General features: G+C 40.0%; 1 protein-coding gene and 1 non-coding gene across 2 annotated transcripts in view; one reads left to right on the top strand and one right to left on the bottom strand.

The window, feature by feature from the left end:
• LOC117088623 (putative zinc finger protein 735) overlaps positions 1–17,234 on the top strand; it is a 41,469-nt gene extending 24,235 nt beyond the window's left edge. Inside the window, 8 exon segments of the mRNA XM_033219860.1 lie at positions 3,022–3,074; positions 8,892–9,018; positions 9,503–9,598; positions 15,391–15,725; positions 15,727–15,845; positions 16,130–16,234; positions 16,627–16,860; positions 16,862–17,234. Of these exon segments, the coding sequence (XP_033075751.1) occupies positions 3,022–3,074; positions 8,892–9,018; positions 9,503–9,598; positions 15,391–15,725; positions 15,727–15,845; positions 16,130–16,234; positions 16,627–16,860; positions 16,862–17,234 (1,442 nt within the window).
• Positions 17,235–26,281: 9,047 nt separating this feature from the next.
• On the bottom strand, positions 26,282–26,388 carry LOC117088635. Its single transcript, XR_004439255.1, has one exon. It is a non-coding gene; the product is annotated as a U6 spliceosomal RNA (small nuclear RNA).
• Positions 26,389–26,655: the final 267 nt, after the last annotated feature.

Raw genomic sequence — 26,655 nt, 5'->3', positions numbered from 1 at the left:
CCCTTTACCCCCAGACCACCGGTATGGCTGCTGCCCATAATACAGCAGATGCTCCCATTCCTAATTCCCATACTAATCCTCTGTTTTGTCTTATGTCTCGCTCCTGTTTTAATCAAATTTCTCCAAGCCAAAGTTCAAGAGATCACGCGCGTCACCTTCAACCAGATGCTTCTTCATCCGTACGTCCAAATACCAACCATAGACCCCAACCTTAATGACGTCCCTTAACAGCAGGAAGTAGCCAGACAGACCACGGCACCCCTTATCACTGTTATCAATAAAAGGTTGGACTGTTTGGATGAACGGAGGCAAGATGGCGCGGTTCCGGGTTCTTCACCGTCAACTTTCCCGTGCCTGGGAAAGACACGGGTTGACTGTGCAGGTGCAACCCGACCTCCGTCGGAGAAAAACCGGAACCCGCCTAGCCACGCCTACCGCCCGGCCCCGACCCGCCTATGTCCCGCCCACTGCCCTCCCACCCCCAGGCCCAGGACATAAAAGCCGCTCCCAGCAGGTGTGTGTGTGAACTTCCTCAGCCCCCACTCCTGTCGGGACTGCATTAGGAAGCTCGCCAGAGAGCTCCACCTGGTGACTCCCTCAGCCTCCCCTGCTGGAGACCGATGGACCTCACCCCTCCCCTACAAAGCTGGCTGACCAAAAAATAAATTTGCACTTTTGCTCCTTGCCTTGCCAACTTGCTGGTCCTTTAATACTCGCCCTGGTGAGCCTAGAAAGCAAATCAGTTTCCTAGAAAGCAAATCATCTGTCTCAAAATAAATAAGTAAATAAAACAATAATAATTAAGCCAGCTTTTAACCATGATGTCCTTTTTAAAAACATTTTTTTAATTCTCACATTGCTTGACTTTAGCCATGCCAAATTGCCAATATTTATGACTTTTGAACTTCACTAACATAACGTCCCAGTTCAAACCAATAAGCTTTTGTTTTGTTTTGTTTTGTTTTGTCTTGAGATGGAGTCTCCCTCTGTCACCCAGGCTGGAGGGCAGTGGCCAAACTTGGCTCACTGCAACCTCCACCTCCTGAAACCAATAAGCTTTAACTGAGGTTATGAATCTAACCACGAGTGTACAAGGTATTTTCAAAAAGGTGCCAAGCAGTTTTTACAAAATCTAGAATCTTCAAAGGTAGCTCAGAGAAAGGAAAATCCAAAATGGTTTATGGAGGGGAGGAGAATAAACAAATGTTCACACAGATGTCAAATCAGAAAGGACTCATTTCCTACACCAGAAATTGAACTCTGAATGCCGGTTGCCACTGTGAGACAGCAAAGCCCAACTACTGAGCTACAGCACTGAGCAGTCTCCAATGGAGTCTCCCAGAAGAAGCCTACAGCAGCCAATTTTGAGCTTGCAAAGGTTTTTAATGGCTCAAGATCATTTTTAGAGTTAAGAAAAACATAAATTTCAAATTTTCTGTATGGTGATGGTAGAAACCAAGAGAAAATACTGCCACACAGCTACAAGTTCAAGCTCCCAAGAACATAAAACAAGGGGGAAACTTGATCCATTATTTTGTTGTTGTTGTTTGTTTCAGGGATTTCTTTTTTGTTTCTTTCTTTCTTTCTTTTTTGAGATGGAGTCTTGCTCTGCCTCCCAGGCTTGAGTGCAATAGCACGATCTTGGCTCACTGCAACCTCTTTCTCCCAGGTTCAAGCAATTCTCCTGCCTCAGCCTCCCAAGTAGCTGGTGTTTGGACGAGGGGAGGCAAGATGGCGCAGTTCCGGGTTCTTCACCGTCAACTTTCCCGTGCCTGGGAAAGACACCGGTCGACTGCGCAGGCGCAACCCGACCTCCGACGGAGGGAAACCGGAACCCGCCTAGCCACGCCTACCACCCCGCCCCTGACCCGCCTATGTCCCGCCCACTGCCCTCCCACTCCCGGGCCCAGGACATAAAAGCCGCTCCTGGCCGGCGCAGGGTGCGAACTTCCTCGGCCCCTCCTCGTCTATACGGGACCCACGGGACCGGGAACCTCGTCCGAGAGCGAACACCAGAGCGAACTTCCTGGGCCCCCCCTCCTGCGCGGGACCCAGGAACCTCCTCCGAGAATGCCGGAGTGAGCTTCCTTGGCCCCTCCTCCTGCGTGGGACCCAGGGACCTTGCCGGAGAGCGCCAGAGCGAGCTTCCTTGGCCCCTGCTCCTGTGCGGACCTAGGAACCTCGCCGGAGAACGCTGGGGCGACTTCGTTGGCCTCCACCGCCGGAGGCCGGTGAACCTCGCCCCTCCCTCACATTTGGTTTGTAAATAAAGGTTTTTTTTGCCTTGCCTACTTGTCTTTTCTCTGGCATTTGCTCTGGGGGTCGCATTAAAGCAAATCAGCTGGGACTACAGGCGCGCTGGGCCACGCCTGGATAATTTTTGTATTTTTAGTACAGACGGGGTTTTACCACATTTACCAGGCCTGTCTTGAACTCCTGAACTAGTGACCTGCCTGCCTCGGCCTCCCAAAGTGCTGGGATTACAGGTGTGAGCCACCGCACATGGACAGGAATTACAATTTGAGATGAGATTTGGGTGGAGCCACAGAGTCACACCATATGACTGCAAAGGATCCGCAGCAAGAAAGGTCATAAAATCCTAAATTTTAAAATGGTTGTTATTATTTCAATTTATGAATAAATATTGTATATCATTTATAAATGCATGTCACGTTATACACAAGGTTAAATGCAAATATCCTCTGAAGTTGGCCTGGTTCAGATCAAGGAAGAAGCCCTGCCTGTAAATGCTGCAGCCTAGGCTGTTACTTTTGCTGGATTCAGCCCAGAGTCTGATATATTACCTCATTCAGGCATGAAAGGTGGGGCCTGAAATCTTATCCAATCAGGAGCTGCAGACTAGAAACTATCCAATCAGGCATGCAGCTGTAGAGAACAGGCTGCTTCCATAAGTTTGCGGGTCCTTTGTGTTTCTCTGCGTCCAGAGCTGCAGTTCTTCTCTTCACTGCTCTGTGTCCTCTGCTCCTAGAGGTCAAATCTATGTGTCCTTGTGTCCTGCAGGTATCCGCAAATTTGTGACTGAAAGACTGGGACCCCCTGGCAGCCGAGAAATGGTGAGTGCTGGGTCTGTCATCCTGAGAGAGGGGTGGAGGCTGGTTGGAACTGGCTGAAAGTGGCTGTGGCAGGACCCAAACTTTCTCGCAGTCAGCTCCAGAGTCTGAGGACCCAAATCCTCTTTGGCCCAGCTCGGCTTTCAGTCCCCTCAAGCCACAAGATGGTGCCTGGGCCAGCGGCTGGGACACTGGGAGTTGAGTCTTTTTCCTCTGCTGTGTCTTTGCCCTGTACTGGAGGCCTCTCTGGTTTGCTCTGCACTCCCAGCTCCTCATCTCACCCAGATTTTGCGGGGATGGGAAAGTTATTAGGGGAGAATCCTGACTCAGGGTACAGGATTCATGAGTGGAAAGAGCTGTGGTCCTGGGTTCCCTAGTTCCTCATTTTTCCTTTTAAAGATGTATGAGAGTCACTGTAAAAATGAGAATCTGATCAACGTGTGATTCAAGAATAGCGCCCAGCTATGGTTTGTGGGTTGTGATCCATGGGAGAGACTTGAAGAAAGTCTGTTATAAGTTGCACGATGAAGCAAACCAGATTTAGTTATTGTTTGGTAGAGTTATGTAGTTTCCTTATTTGTAAGATCCCGGTGAACATTTCTTGGTTATGTCATCAGAGATTAATTGGCAGTCTGTGGTTGCCTACGCCTGAATATTTTCTTCAAGATAGTAATTTTTGTTTGTTTGTTTGTTTGAGAGGGAGTCTCGCTCTGTCCTCCAAGCTGGAGTTCAGTGGTGCGATCTCACCTCATTACAACCTCCGCCTCCCAGGTTCAAGTGATTGTCCTGCTTCAGCCTCCTGAGTACCTGGGATTACAGGTGCGTGCCACCACGCCCAGCTAATTTGTGTATTTTTAGTAGAGATGGGATTTCACCATGTTGGACAGGTTGGTCTCCAACTTTTGGCCTCAGGTGATCTGCCTGCCTCAGCCTCCCAATGGGCTGGGGTTACAGTTGTGAGCCACCACATACCCAGCTGAATTTTTGTTTTACCTTTTATTTTAGGTTCAAGGATACATGCAGATTTGTTATATAGGTAAAATCATATCATGAAGTTTTTGTGTAGAGATTATTTTATCACTCAGATACTAGGCATAGTACCCAACAGATTTGTTTTCTGATTTTCTTCATCCTCCAACCCTCCACCCTGAACTGAACCTCAGTGTCTGTTGTTCTCTTATTTGTGTCCACATGTTCTCATTATTTCACTCCCACTTAAAAGTGACAACATACAGTTTTTGATTTTCTGTTCCTGCACTAGTTTTCTAAAAATAACAGTCTCCAGCTCCATCGACATTGCTGCAAAGGACATGATGTTGTTCTTTCTTATAGCCACATCGTGTTTCATGGTGTTTACATAGCACGTTTTCTTTATCCAGTCTACCATTGAAGACATACAGGTTTATTTCTTGATTTTGCTATTGTGAATCGTGCTGCAATTAACATATGCGTGCATGGATCTTCATGGTAGAATAACTTACATTCATTGGGTATATTCCCAATTGTGGGATTGGGAGTGGTAATTCTGTTTTCAGGTTTTGGAAAACATGCCAAGCTGCTTTTCTCAATGGTTAAACAAATTTATACTCCCGTTAGCAGAGTATAAGCATTCAGTTTCTCCATAACCTCATAAGCATCTGTTGTTTTTTTTTGACTTTTTAGTCCAATTGTTTTTATTTGAATTATTTCTTTTTTCTCCATTAGTCTAGTGTTTTATCTGTCTTCTTGGTTTTACATAGAATCAACTTCTGGTTTCGTTGAACTTTTTTTTTTTTTTTTTTCGAGACAGAGTTTTGCTCTTCTGCCCAGGCTGGAGTGCAGTGGCACGATCTTGGCTCACTCCAACCTCCGCCTTGCATTTTCAAGCGATTCTCCTGCCTCAGCCTCCCAAGTAGCTGGAATTCAAGCAATTCTCCTGCCTCAGCCTCCCAAGTAGCTGGAATTAAACTCCTGACCTCATGATCTGCCTGCCTTGGCCACCCAAAGTGCTGGGATTACAGGAGTGAGCCACAGTGCATGGCCCGTTGAAATTTTTATATTTCAGCTCTGATTTTGGTTGTTTCTTGACTTTTGTGAGCTTTGAAGTTGGTTTGCTCTTACTTTTGAAATTAACATTAGATTTTTAAATTGAGATCTTTCTAACTTTTTGATGTGGATGTTCAGTTATATACATTTTTTTCTTAACACATTATATAACACATTATATACATATATATATATAAAACACATTGTATACATTTTTTTCTTAACACATCTTAACACATACCTCTAACTGAGATTCTGGTATGTTGTATTTTGGCTCTAATTAGTTTCAAAAATTTTATTTCTGCCTTAACTTCATTATTTACAAAATAGCCATTTGGAAGCTGATTATTCAATCTTTATGTAATTGCATCATTTCGTATGTTTTTTGTATTGAATTATTATTCTGTACATTTTCTTTTTTTTTTTTTTTTTGAGATGGAGTCTTGCTCTGTCACCCAGGCTGGAGTGCAGCAGCATGATCTCAGCTCCCTGCAAGCTCCGCCTCCCGGGTTCACGCTCCTGCCTCAGCCTCCTGAGTAGCTGGGACTGCAGACGCCACCACCACGCCCAGCTAATTTTTTGTATTTTTAGTAGAGACGGGGTTTCCCGTGGTCTTGATCTCCTGACCTTGTGATCCGCCCGCCTAGGCCTCCCAAAGTGCTAGGATTACAGGTGTGAGCCACTGTGCCTGGCCTATACATTTTCTTTTTAAAATTAATGATAGAGAAACATAAGAAGAAATACAAATACTCTGCTCTTAATCTAAATGCTAACAATTATTCAACGCTTAGTACCAACTCCCAGGGTGCTATGAAAATTAAATCACAAAATATGTTATTCCCAGCACAGTGTTCTGTGACATGCTCCTGAGCACATAGTACCTACTTAATAAACATTGTATTAGTACTAATACATGTATTAGTACATGTACTAATAACTTGGTTTCCCAAGTACAGATTTACTCAGACATTACTGTCTTCTGTTGTCCCTGTAAACTTAAAAAAGCCAACAAAAATATAGTATTTCAGGGTGGAAATTAGTTGTCTTTATTTGTACCAGAAGTATTTGTATTGGGACAAATGTGATGTGTGTAAGGGACTCTTTGCTGTGCCTGCTTTCTCTTGCTAATGCTAATAATGTGTCTGGGAAAGCGCAATCAGCATTTACTGGGGACTTGTTGGAAAAGCCCATTCCTGGACCCTTTTGGATCCTGCAGAATCACATTGCATAAACAGGGCCAAGATTACCAACTGATTTGTAAACTTGAGGGGTTCAAGATACATTCAGGAGAGTTTCGTTCAACCTTTGCATCAAAGAAAGGCTGCACCGCAAAGAAAACTGCACTGCAGTTTGGTAGGAAGAGGTCAGTGCGGTTCATGCTCCCATTACTGTAAAGAAAATTGCTGGTGTCTGATAGGGGAGGGCAGGGAGAAAGAAACTTATATTTTAATAGTTATGGAGAAGCTCGTTGTTCTCTCATTGCTGTTAAATCTTTTCAGTTATAAACAACAAAAGTGGGTGAAAGTTTTCTGCAAGCCTCTGTCTTTCTGCCCGTGGGTGTGTGTGGTGGTAGCAGATGAGTAGGTCGTGCTTTAAAGGCATATTCTCAAGATGCTGGTTTGATAGGTCCAGAGCATCTTATCTGAAAATACATTTCAGATAAAGAAGAGGAAGAGAAAAAAAAATCAGTTTTTCTCAGGTGAGCATGTCTCAGATCAAGCGTAGCGTCCACTCTGCCTTTTGGAATGCCTTGTGTTCAGAACTTGCAAATTTTTACTTCTCTACTTGTGCTGTTGATCCCTATTGAGTTTGTTTCAACTATATTTTGTTATTTTTATGATAGTCAAGGGGTTCTGAAAAAAATATTTTTTTTTCTGTATACCATAGCGTTCTATACATTCTCTTCATCTTGGGTTCTTGTATGCCATGCAGAATTCTCACTGCAAATATATGACCTGCAATACTTAAAAGGTTCCCATTGTAGCTGTTGAACATGAGAAGGTGTAAATACTCAATATTTCTATTGGGGAAACACAGTTATCTTTGGATATTAGTGAAAAATGAAACATGTCATGTTGAGGTTTAGAAAATGCTCATTTAAACAGGATAGCATTTATTACCCAGAAAGTTCTGAAAAAACTATTAGGAGATACTTGCTCTCTAGGGTGCTAAGGAAAGACTACTTGAAATTACTATTAAAAATTACAGAACAGGGAAGTTATCTGCACCTTCAACTTTGCATAAAACTGATGTTTCTTTATAATTAAATTTAGGCCAGGCGCAGTGGCTCAGGCTTGCAATCCCAGCACTTTGGGAGGCCGAGGCAGGCACATCACGTGAGGTCAGGAGTTCGAGGCCAGCCTGGCCAACATGGTGAAACCCTGTCTCTACTAAAAAAAAAAATACAAAAATTAGCCAGGCGTGGTGGCATGCACCTGTATTTTCAGCTACTCGGGAAGTTGAGGCAGGAGAATTTCTTGAATTCAGGAGGCAGAGGTTGCAGTGAGCTGAGATTGCACCCCTGCACTCTAGCCTGTGCAACAGAGTGAGACTCTGTCTCAATAAATACATAAATAAATAAACAAAATTTATGTATAATTGAATTTAGATTACAATTTACTTTTCTGAGAGGAGAGAAATACCACAGCAGTGATGTTGTGTCCGGTGTTCATCAGCACATAATAAAAATGTGTCCCGGTACAGTTGATAACAGTTTTATTCACTTGGTTCAAGATCTCTATGATATTTTTTCCACTATAGAGTTAGTTATTATTCTCTTAATTATTAAGTACACTTAGGAGATTTACTAGCTGAAGTGCATAAACCATCACATTTAATCTGGAATCTGTCCTTTCTTTTTAGATGACTTTTCATATATTTGTCTTTTAAAAATGAAGGCTCTTATCTTTATTTACAGGTGAGAGAAACTGGGAAAAACCGAGACTCTGCCACTTAGTGGATGTTTGACAAACTATTCTTACTAGGCTAGAAACATTGGCGAGCTTGCTAAAAATTCAGAAATTCAGACTTTGTCTCAAATAGTCTGAAACAAAATCTCACAACACGATCTTTAGTTTATTGCACATATTAAGAATTGAGAGGTACCTTCCAACTCATCATGACTGCTCTGAGAAATATACACAACTTATTCTGTATTGTGTAAATATAACACTCAAAAATAAACATGTTCGAGGGGGTGAGGTGGCTCATTTTCGCCATCCCAGCACTTTGGGAGGCCAAAGTGGGTGGATCACCTGAGGTCAGGAGTTCAAGGCCTGCCTGGCCAACATGAAGAAATCCTGTCTCTATTAAAAATATAAAAATTAGACAGGCATGGTGGCTTAAGCATGTAGACCCTGCTACATGGGAGGCTGAGGCAGGAGAATTGCTGGAACTCGGGAGGCGGAGGTTGCAGTGAGCCAACATCACGCCACTGCACTCCAGCTTGGGCAACAGAGGGAGACTCGGTCTGAAATAAAAGAAAAAACAAAAAGAAGAAGAAAAGAAAAAAAAAAGAGAGACATGTCCATGTTGATGCCCTTAGTTTTATAATTATTGTCCGGAAAAGTATCAAATCCACCATGGTATTGTGGATCTTATGCTATACTCTTTTCTCAGAGTTAGATAATACTTCAGTGTTAAAAATTATCTTATTGAATAATGTTAATCACTAAGTGAGAACCACTTCTTTTTACTCTCTTTTTAAACTTGAATCAAATAAAAATCTCTGCCTATGGCCACCGGGTGTTTGTGTGTTCATGTTTTTTGTTTTGTTTTTTTTTTTGTTTGTTTCAGGGACTGTTGACATTCAGAGATGTGGCTATAGAGTTCTCTCTGGCGGAATGGCAATGCCTGGATCGTGCTCAGCAGAATTTGTATAGAGATGTGATGTTAGAGAACTACAAAAACCTGGTCTCCCAGGGTGAGGGTAACTTCAATACACCATTCCTAATATATTGCCTTTCTCTCTTTTCTAAGATGATTTTGGTAATTTCTGCTTTGCATGAATGAATTTTAGCTCTCCGATTTTAAGAAAATCTTGTGGATTCATTGGTGTAGAACAAATTCTTCAGGATGTTTTATCTTGACCTAAACTTTTCCCTTCCCTGAGCTTATGTATCTTTTGCTCTAGGTTAGTGGCAATTCCAAAAGTCTCATGGCATAAAATAGCATTGCCCATGCCTTAGAATTCAGTTGCCACCACCAATTTTTGGTTCAGTATTACTGAGTGGTGAAATTAAGGACCTATACATTTAAAATAATTTCTAAATATTTAGAAAATCCTGTTATGAATCAATATTAATTTTATAGAACTTTCTATTATATCCTCTTTACTAAGCATAAGACTAATTTGGTAATTAAAGAATTCAGCCAGATTTATGTTACTTTTTTTCTGAATAAAACAGTTATTGCTGTCTCAAAGCCAGACTTGATCACCCATCTAGAGCAAAATAAAGAGCCCCGGAATATAAAGAAAAATGAGATGTTAGCCAAACACCCAGGTAGATGATAGCAAATGAAGTAGATGAGACGGATGAGAGGTACACAAGTTAAGAAGGTATCCATTCCTTAAAATGTGGTCTGGGGAGCTGTGCTTCGATGGAAAGAGTTTCTGGGAAGCCTGAGTCATTTTTTTCTATTGCTGTCACATAGGGACACCTGTTGCAGGATTTAGGAGGATGAAAGACACCTCAGGTTTAAAACAAGAGAATCTTTTATTGAGTGCAGACCGAGCAGACTCACATCCAAAGACTGGGCCTGGAGCAAAGACACCACTTGACTTATACACACTTCACAAAAGAGGGTGGGCTAGCTTGAAGCAAGCTTACAGTGGTGTGAAAGCAGGGATACAGAGGCAGGACAAAGACAGTTAATCAAATTGTAACAGCTTCATAACTCAGGATGGCACATAACTGTTGCCAGGCAACCCAGATGTCCGTTACCTAGGTTTGCCTAGGCACAGGCTTATCCCATAACCTTCACTATGGTGCCTAGACAGCTGTGGTTCAGGCCTACTCAGGCTTCACATGACCTTCACTGTACTTCTTAGGTAAAACAGAATACTTGAAGTTACTAGTTACAGAGACTAAGAATCTATAAACTTATACTATAAAACAAAGGAAAATTTGATTTTCTTCTCCCAGTGTTGATGGAGTGCTGGGCGAGTCTCTAGAGCACATTAGATAATATTATCAAGACTTTTCCTGGGTCTGGGCTGTACCTATTGCTGCCTCTGGGACAAGTCAGCCTAATATAGGAAAGCTTTTTTCTCTTTCTTTTTTATTTTATTTTTCTTTAATTTCCCGCCTCACACCTTCTGCCCCATGCTGTTAAATTCTCTAAGGATTCTACTTTCGCTTCAGTCATCTTTCTTCAAGTTTACAGTGTGAGCCAAAGTTTTCTTTATGGCTTATCAGGGACTGCACAAACTGACTGTTTTGCCATTACTTTTGGGGACACACTAATATCTGCATATTTTTGAGAAACTCTATGTTAAACCACTTTTAAAATTCTTTTTTTGCATCATGTCTAAAATGTGTGAGAACAGTAGTTTCTGTTTCATTGGTGGTTGTCCATTTTTCTGCACATGTCATTCTGTTTTTATTACCATAGCCTTGAGATATAACTTAAAGTTATTTTACAATTTTTAAATTTTTATATCTGTATGTATTTATTTATTTAGAGGCTGGGTTATGATACTTGCTCTGTGGGCATATGCAAGCGGGGTACCTCTTATGTCTTCATTTTACTGTGCTGCATATTTTAGATATAGATTTATACATGGTATTGCTGGATTATGTGATAATTTCATTTTTATTTACTTGAAGAACATGATTGTTTTTATGATGGGTGCACCTTTCTTTCTCATCAACAACTTACATAGGTTTCAATTTCTTTACATCATGAACATAGTTGGTGTGTTAAAAAATTTATAGTGGTCATCCTAATTGATATAAGGTAGTTTTGTTTTGTATTGTGATTTTGTTTTGCATTTTTCTATAAATTATCAATTTTGTGCAACTTTTCAAATGCTTCTTTTCATTTGTATATCCTTTTTATTAAAATTTAGCTTAGGCCGGGCACGGTGGCTCAAGTCTGTAATCCCAGCACTTTGGGAGGCCAAGACGGGCAGATCACGAGGTCAGGAGATCGAGACCATCCTGGCTAACATGGTGAAACCCCGTCTCTACTAAAAAATACAAAAAACTAGCCGGGCGAGGTGGTGGGCGCCTGTAGTCCCAGCTACTCGGGAGGCTGAGGCAGGAGAATGGCGTAAACCCGGGAGGCAGAGCTTGCAGTGAGCTGAGATCCGGCCACTGTGCTCCAGCCCGGGCGACAGAGCGAGACTCCGTCTCAAAAAAAAAAAAAAAAAAAAAAAAAAAATTTAGCTTAATCATTTGTCCATTTCTTTTTTTGCTTTTTTTTTTTTTATGAGATGGAGTTTCACTCTTGTTGCCCAGGCGGGAGTGCAATGGCATGATTTTGGCTCATGGCAACATCTGCCTCCTGGATTAAAATGATTCTCTTGCCTTGGCCTCCTGAGTAGCTGGGATCAGGGATGTGCCACCATGTACAGCTAATTTTGTATTTTTAGTAAAGATGGGTTTCACATGTTGGTCAGGCTAGTCTCAAATTCCTGACCTCAGGTGCTCTGCCCACCTCAGCCTCCCAAAGTTCTGTGATTACATGCATGAGCCACGTCACCCATTTCTAAATCAAGTAATTGATTTTTCTTGTCTAGCTCTAGGAGTTGTTATATATTCTCAATATTAAGTCTTATCACATGTGATTTTCAAATATTGTCACCCATTTCTTGGGTGACACTGTCACTCTATTAAATGTTTTATTTGATTGCAGAAATTTTGAAGTTTAGCCCAGTTAAATTTTTCTGTTCTTCTCTTTGTTGCTCAAGCATTTAATGGCATATCTAAGAAAATGGTGCCAAGACCAATGTCATGTCTTTCCACTGTATTTTCTTTTAGTTCAAGCATTTTGTTTAAAATATTTTTTGTATATGATGCAATTAAAGCATCCAACTTCATTGTTTCAATGTAGATATCCAGTTTTCAACATTATCTGTTGAAGGGATTATATTTTCTCCATTGTCTGCTCATGACAACCTTGAGGCAGATTATTTGGTCATACACAGAAGAGTTCAATTGCTGGGCTGCCTGTTTTGTTCTATCATGTCTTTATCTGTCTTTGTGTGAGTAGCACATAGTTATTGTTATTGCAGCTTTTTATTATGATTTGAAATTATGAAGTATAATACCTCTGTGTTTTTCATGTGTGTTTCTCTAGATATAGTTCATAATAAAATTTAAAAATTTCAAAAAATATTCCAGGAATAAATATATTTTTGGAATTTTGATACAGATTATATTAAATTAGTTCACCACTTCGGGTCATATTGACATATTAACAAATTAAGTTGTCACTTAAATACGTTGACCCTTGAGCAAAAATATTAAATTATTTGACCCTGTGCAAGAATACAGTGAAGAGTATGTTTATTTCCATACATTTTTGATTTGCCAGTATTACTTTTTTCTTTTTAGTTTTTTTCAGTTTTGGCTAGAAAACATACACTGTATGATTTTGCTCTTCTTAAAGTTTTTTTTGACACAGGGTTTCTCACTCTGTTGCCCAGACTGTGGTGCAGTAGCATAATCTTGGCTCTTTGTAGCCTGAACCACCTGGTTCGGGTAATCCTTTTACCTTGGCCCCCTGAGTGGCTGACACTACAGACATACCCCACCATGCCCAGCTAATTTTTAATTATTTGTAGAAACAGGTCTCACTGTGTTCCCAGGGCTGGTATCAAACTTCTTGCCCCAAGTGATCCTTCCACCTTGGCCTCCCAACATGCTGGGATTACACCTGGAGCCACTGCACCCAGCTGATCTTTTGAAATTTACTAGGTCTTATGTGTTCTGACAGAATACACCAGGTGCAAATAAGAATATTGTGTATCCAATTGCTTTTCATTGGAGAGTTCTGTGTACATGTCTGTTTAGCCTATTTGATTTGTGATATGGTGTAGATGCCCTCCAAATCTCATGTAGAAATATAATCTCCATTGTTGGATGTGGGGCCTAATGAGAGCTGTTTGCATCATGGAGACAAATCCCTCATGAATGACTTGGCACAATCCCCTTGGTAGTCATAGAGTTCTCACTCTATTAATCCACATGAGAGCTGGTTGTTTAAGGGAACCTGGCTCCTCCACCTCACACATGCATCCTCTTTCACCATGTGACATGTTTGGTTCTTTTTTGCCTTCCGCTATAATTTTAAGCTTCCTCATATCCTCACCAGAAGCAGATGCTGGTATATACTTCTTGTACAGTCTACTGAACTGTGAACCAAAGAAATCTTTTTCTGTATCAGTTATCCAGTCTGAGGTTATTTTCTATAGCAATGCAAAATGAATTCATACACAATATAATGTTCTTCAGGTTTTCTGTTTTTTTAATTGATTATTTTAATTTTCTTTATTGAAATTGAGGTATTAATGTTTATAATTTTTGTTGCTGTTTTATTTCTTGCTTCATTTCTGTCAATATTTGCTTTACATATTTTGAAGCCCTGATGTTATATATGCACATATATATAGACATAATAGTTATAGATTCCTAGCAAATGGACTCATTTTACCATTATATAATATCAATCTGTCTCATGCTAGTAATTGACTCATTTTCTTTTGTGTGTCTATAAATATTTTTTCTTTGTGCTACATTGGAGATTTTATAAAACCGCTTAATGTTATAACAGTGTGTTTTAATCTGGTAAAAAAAAAAAATGACTTCAGTTGCATAGAACAATTTGTCCTCATTATATCTACCCTGTACTTCTTACTGATGTTGCAAATTGTATCTTTGTATATTTTATGATTATTTTTATGCTTATATATTTCAAATTTTAAATACTAACAGTGTTTTCTGCACGATCACAATAATGACAGAATTTTACTTTTTTGTATATGCATATGTTTTTCAGAAAGTTACATTTTTCATATGATTATATATTTTTTTCGTAATATTATTTTAAGTGGAAAGACCTCTTTTCAGCATTTTATTTAGGGCACATGTAGTGTTTATATGCTTCTCCAGCATTTGTTTATTCTGGAATATCTTCATTATTTTGTAGTACATTTTTACTGGTTATATTATTCTCACCATGAAGATTTTTTTCAGCACTTGACCATTTTACACAGTTCTTTTCTGACCTGCAAGGTTTCTGTTGACAAATTCATTGGTTGTCTCGGAGAACTAGGCTTATAAAATACCTCACTTTTATCTTGCAGGTCCCAAGATTATCTTATGGTTTGTGACTTTTCAAACTTTGCTTAAATATGTGTTATGGATCTTTTTGTGTATATCCTAGTTTGTTTGTTTAGCTTCTTCATTTTTTTATATTACTTTTTTCCTACTTTTAAATTTTTTCAGTTATTCTTTTTTACCTCCACAATTGTTTATTTTTATTATTCCAAGCTTTTTGTTGATATTCTTATTTTTCTGATTTTATTTTGGTGTCTGGTTTTCCATTTTTCTCATTGAACATAATATGAATTATCTTAAATTTTAAAAATTAATACATATATCTTTATTGTTATAGTTGCTTTTTCACAATTTTTGATTTTTTTGATTAGACCATGTTGCCCAAATATTTTGTATACATTGTAATCTTTGGTTGAGATTTAGACACTAAGATAAAACTACCTTTCACGGTCTTTATAATACAGCTCTTTCCTGGCATAGCCTGAAACCAATTGTCTTGGGCAAAGATTCTGGGAGTCTCACGACCATGTTCTCAGGATGTGTCTTGTCTGCAATTTTGTATTTATTTTTCAGTTGAAAGACTTCTTCATATTTCCTCTTACTGGTCAGTAACTACTTTCTACGCCTATTGTCTGTCCATGGTACTGCAGTCTTTCTGCTGTTGTAACATTCACTTTTTATCTCAAAAGAATTAAATCTGTCATTAAAGACACCATGTTCTTCTGTTGGGGATGAGGAAGGGCTGTGTTGAGTAAATGTAGCAGACTTTTCTATCTATAAAGCTCTTGACATTGTGCTCACATGGTGCACACACTTTCTAAATTTCTAACAAAGGTATTTTGATTACTATGATTCTGTTACATTTATACATCTATGAAGGAATTATGGCCTGTGATGTTTTGATATGCCATTTTGCTAATGTACCATATATAATTTTATATATTCGATTTGTAAAGTATATTTATCTGAGTCCAGTAAGTAGAGTAACTTGTGATTTTTATGTCTTTCAGTTATGTGTTCTCATTTCACCCAAGACCTTCAGCCACAGCAGGGCATAAAAGATTCACTCCAAAAAGTAATACCAAGAACATATGAAAAATGTGGAAATGAGAATTTACAATTTAAAAAATGCTGTAAAAGTGTGGGTGAGTGTGAGGTGCACAAAGGAGGTTATAATGACATTAACAAATGTTTGTCAACTACCCAAAACAAAATATTTCAGACTCATAAATATGTCAAAGTCTTTGGTAAATTTTCAAATTCCAGTAAGCATAAGACAAGACATACTGGAAAGAATCATTTCAAATGTAAAAAATATGGCAAATCATTTTGCATGCTTTCACACCTTAAATCAACATCAGGTAATTCATACTAGGGAGAAGTCTTACAAATGTGAAGAATGTGGCAAATCCTTTAACTGCTCCTCACACTGTACTACACATAAAAGAATTCATGGCCGGGCGCGGTGGCTCAAGCCTGTAATCCCAGCACTTTGGGAGGCCGAGACGGGCGGATCACGAGGTCAGGAGATCGAGACCATCCTGGCGAACATGGTGAAACCCCGTCTACTACAAATACAAAAACTAGCTGGGCGAGGTGGTGGGCGCCTGTAGTCCCGGCTACTCGGGAGGCTGAGGCAGGAGAATGGCGTAAACCCGGGAGGCGGAGCTTGCAGTGAGCTGAGATCTGGCCACTGCACTCCAGTCCGGGCGACAGAGCGAGACTCCGCCTCAAAAAAAAAAAAAAAAGAATTCATATTGGAGGGAAACCCTACAGATGTGAGGAATGTGGCAAAGCCTTTCACTGGTCCTCAAACCTTAGTAGACATAAGAGAATTCATACTGGCCGGGCGCGGTGGCTCAAGCCTGTAATCCCAGCACTTTGGGAGGCCGAGACGGGCGGATCACGAGGTCAGGAGATCGAGACCATCCTGGCTAACACGGTGAAACCCCGTCTCTACTAAAAATACAAAAACTAGCCGGGCGAGGTGGCGGGCGCCTGTAGTCCCAGCTACTCAGGAGGCTGAGGCAGGAGAATGGTGTAAACCCGGGAGGCGGAGCTTGCAGTGAGCTGAGATCCGGCCACTGTACTCCAGCCCGGGTGACAGAGCAAGACTCCGTCTCAAAAAAAAAAAAAAAAAAAAAAAGGAATTCATACTGGAGACAAACCCTTCACATGTAAAGGATGTGGCAAAGCCTTTAGCCGGTCCTCAGCCCTTAAGAAACATAACCAAATTCATACCGGAGAGAACCCTACACATGTGAAGAATGTGGCAAAGCCTTTAGGCGCTCCTCAACACTTACTAACCACAAGAGAATTCATACTGGAGAGAGACCCTACAAATGTGAAGAATGTGGCAAAGCCTTTAGCTTTGCCTCAACCCTCACTGACCACAAGAGAATTCATACTAGAGAGAGATCCTACACATGTGAAGAATGTGGCAAAGCCTTTAACTGCGCCTCCAGCCTTATGCAACATAAGAATTCATACTGGAGAGAAACCCTACACATGTGAAGAATGTGGCCAAGCCTTTAGGTGCTCCTCGACCCTCACTGACCACAAGAGAATTCATACTGGAGAGAGACCCTACACAAGTGAAGAATGTGGCAAAGCCTTTAGCTTTGCCTCAACCCTCACTGACCACAAGAGAATTCATACTAGAGAGAGACCCTACACGTGTGAAGAATGTGGCAAAGCCTTTAACTGCTCCTCAACCCTTAAGAAGCATAAGAGAATTCACACTGGAGAGAAACCCTACAAATGTGAAGAATGTGGCAGAGCTTTTACATGGCATTCAAATTTTGCTACACATAGGACACGTCATACTGCAGAGAAACCCTACAAATGTGAATAATGTGGCAAAGTCCACCCTCAGGCCTTATAATACATAAAATAATTTATACTGGAAAAAAAAACACTACAAGTGTAGAGAATGTGGTCAGGCCTTTAACCAGTTCCAACCCTTAATTGAACATAAGAGAATTCATATTGGATGAAAATCTTATAAATGTAAGTAACAAAACCTTTGACTAACGCTTAAACTTAATAAACCTAAGAGAATTTATTGAAAAAAGAATTTTTTTGAGATGGAGTCTCACTTTGTCACCCAGGCTGGAGTGCAGTGGCATGATCTCACCTCACTGCTACCTCTTCCTTCTGGGTTCAAGTGATTCTCCTGCCTCAGCCTCCTGAGTAGCTGGGATTACAGGCGCACACCACCACACTGGCTGATTTTTTATTTTTAGTAGAGACGGGGTTTTGCCATGTTGGCTAGCCTGGTCTCGAACTCCTGACCTCAGGTGATCCATCTGCCTCAGCCTCCCAAAGCCTAAGAGAATTTATATTAGACCCTAGAAAGGTAAAAAATATGACAAAACCTTTAAGCACACTCAGGCCTTACACAATATCTTATAATTCATTCTAGAGAGAAACCCTACAAAAGCAAAGAATGTGGTAAAGCTTTTAACTAGTCTTGAACCCTTATTATACATAAGATAATTAATACTGAAGAGAAACCCTACAATAAGGAATATGGCAATGTTGTTAAAAAGTCCTCAAACCTGAACAAATGTAAGGTAATTAATACTGGAGAGAACCACTGCAATTGTAGAAAAAAATGTGGCAAAGCCTTCAACTGGTTCTCCATCCTAATTAATTTAAAAATTTTATACTGGAGAGAAACTCCACATACATAAAAAATGTGACAGAGCGTTTAACCACACCTCAAACTTTTCTAAAAAAGAGAAATCATGCTGGTGAGAAACTCTAGAAATGTGTTCAGTGTGGCAAGGCCTTTAAATGGTAGTCATATGTTATGGTAGGTAAGATAATTTATACTGAAGACAACTCCTACAAATATGAAGAATGTGGCAAAACTTAACAAATTCTCATATGACACAGGAAAGCATTTCTACTAGAGAAAAATTGTACAAAGAATGTGAAAAGTCATTAATATCAGCTCACATCTTAGTATCAAAGTTTATACTTAATAAAAGCATTACAGGTCAGGTGTGTTGGCTCATGCTTGTAATTCCAGCACTTTGGGAGGCCAAGATTGGTGGATCATGAGGTCAGGAGTTCAAGACCAGCCTGACCAATATGGTGAAACCCCATTTTTACTAAAAATACAAAAATTAGCCAGGCATGGTGGCATGCACCTGTAATCCCAGCTACTCGGGAGGCTGAGGCAGGAGAATTGCTTGAACCTGGGAGGCGGAGGTTGCAGTGAACCTAAATAGAGCTGCTACACTGCAGCCTGGGTGACAGAGCAAGACTCCATCTCAAAAAAACAAAAAAAAGCATTGTAAATGTGATTACTGTAAAAAGATTTCAGAAAATGTAGGCCTTTAAAGTAAAAACTATTCTGAAGATATACAAACATAGAGGATTGTTGTACCTTTACTTGTATTATAGATTTTATTGTACATGTTTTATATTAAAGGAAAAATCTGAAGCAGTTAAACTGGTGAAGCAGACACCAGTTTATACTAAATTCTTTTTGCAGGTCTAGTAAATGGGGAAAATATATTTAATCAAAAATTGTCTACATAAACATTTGAGGATTCACAGTAAAAAGAATAAAGGCACTGAAATTTCAGACATTACACTAAATCAGTGTTGAGTGTAAAAGAGATCCAAATATATTTTTTAAAAAGTATATTTTTTTGGAGATTTATAATTATCTTTGAGGTTATGCTTCTTTTTCTGTAAAACAAAATTACGTCTTCTGAAAAGCAAATAATAATGTAACTCAAGTCTCAGATTACTTCGTGTTGATTCTTCCCATTGTTTAAGTATTTCATCAATTGTTGCATCAGAGATATGAGAGATTGTTTTTTTCAATGTACATTTATGTAATAAAATGCAATAAATTTAAAAAATGTTTGACGATTATGTGTGATCTTAATTTTTAATTAAACAAAGTTGTTTTTAATGTGTTAAAACTATTGTGGTTTGAATGAAGTGGAAATTTACCATCAACATTAATGTGTCCCATTTTACTTAAGGTTCTAAGTGAACAATGGTGACAATATACTATTTGGTAATGTAGGGGAATGACATCTCTAGTAATCTCTCTTTTGCCAGTGTTTTTTGTTTGTTTGTTTTGAGATGGAGTCTTGCTCTGTTGCCCAGGCTGGAGTGCAGTGGCATGATCTTCACTCACTGCAACCTCCACCTCCTGAGTCCAAGCGATTCTCCTGCCTCAGCCTGCCAAGTAGCTGGGACTACAGGCATGCGCCACCATACCTGGCTAATTTTTGTATGTTTTATTAGAGACGGGGTTTCACCATGTTGGCCAAGCTGGTCTTGAACTCCTGACCTCAGGTGATCCACCCACCTCGGTGCCCTAAAGTGCTGGAATTATAGGCGTGAGCCACCACACCTGGCCCTCCAGTGGTTTTAAGCTGTAAATAAGTTGAATAATTTTGTTCTCATAGGTCAAGTTTGTATTCTTATTTACCTTATTTTGATTTTTTAAAATGTGGGTAATTGTGTGGCATACACACTTACGGCATATATGAGATATTTAAACATGGACATACATTATTTAATTATCACAGCAGAGTAAATGAGGTATTCGTCACCTTGAGCATATATTTATCCTTTGTATTACAAACATTCCCATTATATAGCTTTAGTTATTTCAATATGTGAAATTGAATTATTAACCACAGGGTCATTTTATGATCATAAAAGTTACATGAGTATAATTAATATCCATACATTTCTGAGTCTTGATTAAATAGTTTTAAAAGTTTGTTTTATATGTTTTTTGTACATGTGGCCTCTCTGCTGACAAAAAAAAAAAAAACACAGACTTTTAGTTTTGATTTACATAGAGTTACATATGCAAATATATTACTCTAAAGATATATCAGCCAGGCACAGTGGCTCACACCTGTAATCTCGAAACCCCATCTCTACTAAAAATACAAAAAATTAGCTGGGCGTGGTGGTGCGTGCCTGTATTCCCAGCTACTAGGAAGGCTGAGGCAGGAGAATCGCTTGATCCTGGGATACAGAGGTTGCAGTGAGCCGAGATGCCACCACTGCACTCCAGCCTGGATGACAGAGCAAGACACTGTTTAAAAATTTTTTTAAAAAGGTATACCTTACACATAAGAAAGTTATGTAGCAAGTGAGTGTGTTTGCGTGTGAGTTTGTATGCATTTCACAATTGAACAATATTGAAGCAAAAAAGATTATTTTAATAAGGTGGATAATTAACGAGAAACAGGAAACCTCAGAGATTCTCAAAAAAAAAAATTATATTCTCTGCCTTGTATTGAATGCATTAGTGTAAAATCTTATCCCACCCAAATCTTATATCAAATTGTAATCCCCACGTGTCAAGGGAGGGACTTGATGGGAGGTGATTGGAACATGGGGGTAGTATTCCTCCATGCTATTTTTGATAGTAATTGAGTTCTCAAAAGATCTGATGGTTTTATAAGTGGTGTTTTTTTCTGCTCTCCCTCTCTCCTGCTGCCTAGTCAAGAAGGTACTTGCTTATCCTTCACCTTCTACCATAATTGTAGATTTCCTAGACCTCTCAAACCATGCAGAATTGTAAGTTAAACCTCCTTTCTGTATAAATTATCCATTCTCTGGTAGTATCTTCATAGTAGTGTGAAAACAGACTAATACAGAAAATTAATACTGGGAGTCTGGGGCACTGCTACAAAGATAATTGAAAATGTGGAAGGGACTTTGGATCTGGGTAATAGGTGGAGGTTGAAACAGTTTAGAGGGCTCAGAAAAAGACAGAAAAATGTGGGAAAGTTTGGAACTTCCTAGAGACTTGTTGAATGCTTTTGACCAAAATACTAATAGTGATATGGATGATAAAGTCCAGGCTGAGGTTGTCTCAGATGGAGATGAGAAACTTATGTTTAAAATGGAAGCAGAACATAAAAGTTTGGAAAATTTGCAACCTGACCATGAAGTAGAACATAAAACCCCATTTTTTGGAAAGAAATTCAAGCCACTGCAGAAAATTGCAAAAGTAAAGAGAAGCTGAATGTTAATAACCAAGACTATGGGGAAAATGTCTTCAGGTCATGTCAAAGATCTGAGACAGGTCCTTCTATCACAGGCCAGGAGCCATAGGAGGAAACAATGGTTCCATGGTTGAGGCCCAGGGCCCCACTCCTCTATGAAGCCTTGGGACTTGGTGCCCTGCATCCCAGCTGCTCCAGATCCAGCTGTGGCTAAAAAGAGCCAAGGTACAGCTTGGGTTATTTCTTCAGAAAGGGCAATCCTCAAGCCTTGGTGGCTTCCATGTGGTGTTGGGCATGCGAGTGCATATAAGACAAAAGTTGAGCTCTAGGAACCTCTGCCTAGATTTCAGAGGATGTATAAAAATGCCTGGATGTTCAGGCAGAAGTCTTCTACAGGGGAAGAGCCCTCATGGAGAACCTGTGATAGGGCAATGCAGAAGGGAAATGTGGGGTTGGAGCCCTCACACAGAGTCCCCACTGAAGCTGCCTGCTGGAACTGTGAGAAGGCCACTATAATCCAGACCCCAGAATGACAGATCCACTATGAGCTTGCACTGTGCGTGTGGAAAAGCCACAGGCACTCAATTCCAGTCCATGAAGGAACTTCCCAAAATCATGAGAGCCCACCCCTTGCATCAGCATGGCCCACATGTGAGACATGGAGTCAAATGAGATCATCTCAGAGCTTTAAGATTTAGTGACTGCCCCATTGGAATTCAAACTTGCATGGGGCCTGTAGCTCCTTGGTTTTGGCCAATTTATCCCATTTGAAATGGGAGAATTTATCTAATACCTGTACCCCCATTGTATCTTGGAAGTTACTAACTCACTTTTGATTTACAGGCTCATAGGTAGCAGGGACTTGCCTTGTCTCAAATGACACTTTGGACTTAGACTTTTGGGTTAATGCTAAAATGAATTAAGACTTTGGCGGACGGTTGGGAAAGCATGTTTGGTTTTGAAATATAAAAAGGACATGAATTTCGAAGGAGCCAGGGGCAGAATGATACTCATGGTGTTCTCATGATAGTAAGTGAGTTCTCATGAGATCAGATGGTTTTGTAAGTGGTAATTTTTCCTGCTCTCCTTAGCCTAACAAAGAAGATACCTACTTCTCCTTCACCTTCTGCTATCATTGTAAGGTTCTTGAGGCCTCCCCAGCCATGCTGACCTGTGAGTCAAATTAACCTCTTTTCTTTATAATTTACCTAGTCTTTGGTGTGTCCTTACAGCAGTGTGAGAATGGACTAATAGACACAGTAACTTAATAACAAAGATATCATTATTATTCTCAATATATAAAGAAAGAAACAGAGCCAGTGAGAAATAAATTCCTCACAATAGCAGAGCCAGTATTAAAATACAAACAACTTTGACTCCAGAGATAATACTCTTGAATACAACAATAAAAACACTTCAGACAGAAAATAAGTTACCTTTAACATCCGTTCTTAAAAATTTAACAAAAATGAAAATAGATACATTTGTATTGTTATATATGTATATGTGTGAATGTATATTATAAATAAGGAATACTTCATGTAAGCCAGAAAAATATAATTATTTTAACAAATAAAATTGAAAAGCAGTTCAATTAATTATTGTTTGCAGATGATATCTTTGTTTACTTAGAAAGACAACAAAAGCAACTGAAAGGCGATTTTAGAAATCTATTCAGGTGGGTAGGCAAAATTCTCAGATGACCCTCAGATTTCCACTTCCATGCACACCTGCTGTGTAATCCTTTTCTCTTGAGTGTAAGAAAATGTGTGACTGTGGCAGGACATTATTCATGTAATTAGGTTATTAATGTATTGGCTTCCTGTTTATCATAAAAGAGATTATCTTGATTAGACTAAACTTAATCAGAGGTACTTTTAAGAGAAAGAGCACATCATAGAAAAACAGCCCTGCTTCCCTGAAATTAATCAAACTTCTTGGTAAGTGATGTCATAAACTGTTTATGGTGGCCACATGGAAAGGGATATATTTGTATATTGTCTCCATTTCTGCCTTCAACATGTTGCTTTCAATAGCGAGAATAGGAGGATCTCATGGCAGAGGAAAAAGAAGGGATCTCATTTATGCAAGAAACAATCACCCTTCATCTGGGACAGCTTAAGAAAAACAGACCAGAACATGACCACATCGATGGAAACAAAGGCAACTTGGTTGAAAGGGCTCACTGGCATTATGAAGCAATGTCTACACAGCTGAAGTAAATGACCAGCCTCTGGGATACCAATCGTCTACCAACAAGGCTGTATTCCTTCTCATTCTGATCAAATTAGCATTTCTGCACCATTATGGCAACTCAGTTTTGCATAATTCATGACAAAAATACCAGCAGGGTGCGGTGGCTCATGCCCGTTATCCCAGCACTTTGGGAGGGTGAGGCAGGCGGATCACCAGAGTTAGTGAGTTCAAGACCAGACTGATGAACATGGAGAAACCCCATTGCTACTAAAAATACAGAATTAGCCAAGAATGGCGGTGCATGCCTGTAATCCCTGCTATTCAAGAGACTGAGGCAGAAGAACTGCTTGAACCTGGTAGAAAAAGGTTGTGGTGAGCCAAGATTGCGCCATTTCACTGCAGCCTGGGCAACAAGGGTGAAACTCCATTCCCCGCCCCCCACCCCCCAAAAAAAGAAAAAAAAAATGCAGACCAGTGAGTGCTATCCTAGATTTGAATTTATCATGAAAAAGCATAGCCAATTATTTAATTTCAACATTGGAAAATGTTGAAAAATTAGTGAATTTATAAATAATCTGATTTTCTAATTTTAGAGTATTCTACTATATTGTAATACAATATTGAACTTTGATCACCTTAACATGAATATTTCTTTTTTTTTTTTTTTTTTTTTTTTGAGACGGAGTCTCGCTCTGCCGCCCAGGCTGGAGTGCAGTGGCCGGATCTCGGCTCACTGCAAGCTCCGCCTCCCGGGTTCACGCCATTCTCCTGCCTCAGCCTCCCGAGTAGCTGGGACTACAGGCGCCCTCCACGTCGCCCGGCTAGTTTTTTGTATTTTTAGTAGAGACGGGGTTCACCATGTTACCAGGATGGTCTCGATCTCCTGACCTCGTGATCCGCCCGTCTCGGCCTCCCAAACCGCCCGGCCAACATGAATATTTCTTGAATGCATAAATTATTATGTAGTTTCTCTTTTACATTAACGCAATAAGACAAATAGACCAAACAATTAGAGAAAACATTGAAATAAAATAAAAGTCATCAGATCCACATTTTTAAATGGCTTGGCATAACTGCTATGTTCTTTCAAAGAAGCAAAGACAAGATTTTGGCTTAGACCAATTATTAAGTCCTTGATCTTTTGAAATCTAATATCCTGGCTAAAAAATTAGAAAGGAATATTTTTTAGGTGGCTGCCTAGAGTGTCCAAGGCAATATGAGAAGAATTTTCATAGTTAAGCAAGAAAATGCATACTACATACACACATTTCTCTTATTTGCTTTCACATTGAAAGGTTAGAAATTGCAAATGTAGTCCCTCAATTTAGGGTAAATTAACAAAAAACTCATGTTTCAGCTTAGCATGTTATTGTATGAAACTTATAGGTAACAGATGTCATTATCTGCAAAAAAAAAAAAAAAAAAAAATAGTATGGCTAGATTCAGTAACTATCTAGCCAAGCAAATGATAGACCAATTAGATTAAGATCCTAGCAGGTGCATGTAGAAAGCATTTATGTGCGATGATGTGACCCTCCCCCAAACACCTTTTTCTGCCTCCTTACAGAGATCCCAATTTTTCCTGAATGACTCAGTTTGAATACTGGGAACTGAGAGTGCTCAGTGTCCAGAGTTGATTACTGGGAACAGAGTTAACACATTTCTTCTATATTATGAAGACATTTTATGAATCTTACTCTGCCTCGGAAAGCCTTTTTTTTTTTTTTTTTTCTCGAAGTTTCACTCTTGTTGCCCAGACTGGAGTGCAATGGCGGGATCTTAGCTCAACTCAAACTCCGTCTCCCAGGTTCAACCCAGTCTCCTGCCTCAGCCTCCTGAGTAGCTGGGATTACAGGCATGTGCCACCATGCCTGACTAATTTTGTATTTTTAGTAGAGACAGCGTTTCACCGTGCTGGCGGCCAGGCTGGTCTTGAACTCCCAACCTCAGGTGATCTGCCTACCTCAGCCTCCCAAAAGGTTGGGATTACAGACGTGAGCCACCATGCCCGGCCTATTTTATTTTTTTAGACAGACTCACTCTGTCACACAGGCTGGAGTGCAGTGGTGTGATGTCAGCTCACTGCAACTTCCGCCTCCTGGGTTCAAGCAATTCTCCTGCCTCTGCCTCCCACGTAGCTGGGATTGCTGGCATGTGCCACCACGTCCGGCTAATTTTTGTACATTTATTTATTTATTTATTTATTTAGATGGAGTCTTGCTCTGTTGCCCAGGCTGAAGTGCAGTGGCGCGATCTCAGCTCACTGCCACCTCTACCTCCCAGGTTCAAGCAATTCTCCTGACTCAGGCTCCTGAGTAGCTGGGATTACAGGTGCTTGCCACTATGCCTGGCTCAGTTTTGTATTTTTAGTAGAGACAGGGTTTCACCATGTTGGCCAGGCTGGTCTCAAACTCCTGACCTCAGGTGATCCACCCGCCTCGGCCTCCCAAAGTGCTGGGATTACAGGCGTGAGCCACCACACCCAGCCTAATTTTTGTACTTTTAGTAGATATGGCGTTTCACCATGGTGGCCAGGCTGATTACAAACTCCTGACCTCAAGTGATCTGCCCGCCTCTGCCTCTCAAGGTGCTGGGATTACAAGCATGAGCCACTGTGCCCGGCTAATTTTTTCTAATATCAAAGGAATCACCAGGGTCTTCCCTTTCTTTTGATTCATTTATTTTCTTGGTTCTGAAATTTTTTTTAAATATGGAATGCTTCATGAATTTGTGTGTCGTCCTTTCACAGGGACCATGCTCATCTTCTCCATGTCATGTCAATTTTAGTATGTGTGCTGCCATAGTGAGCACTGGTTCTGGATTGATTGATTGATTTGTTTATTTTTGAGATGGGATTTCACTGTGTCTTCCAGGTCAGAATACAGTGGCATAATAATGGGTCACTGCAACCTTCACTTTTTAGGGTTCAAGCAATCCTCCCGCCCGGGCCTCCCAAAGTGTTGAGATTACAGGCATGAGCCACACTATGCCCAGCCTAGAATTTTTAACTGCTCACTTTGATGCCTGGTTTTGGTTGTACTAGACACTCCCACTACTTTTTTCTTTAAAAATTACTGG

This window comes from Trachypithecus francoisi, unplaced genomic scaffold, assembly GCF_009764315.1.
Source record: "Trachypithecus francoisi isolate TF-2019V2 unplaced genomic scaffold, Tfra_2.0 Contig00774, whole genome shotgun sequence".
Classification (NCBI taxonomy): Eukaryota; Metazoa; Chordata; class Mammalia; order Primates; family Cercopithecidae; genus Trachypithecus; species Trachypithecus francoisi.
Note: the sequence above shows the minus strand (reverse complement) of the source record. Positions and strands in the feature narration are given on the sequence as shown.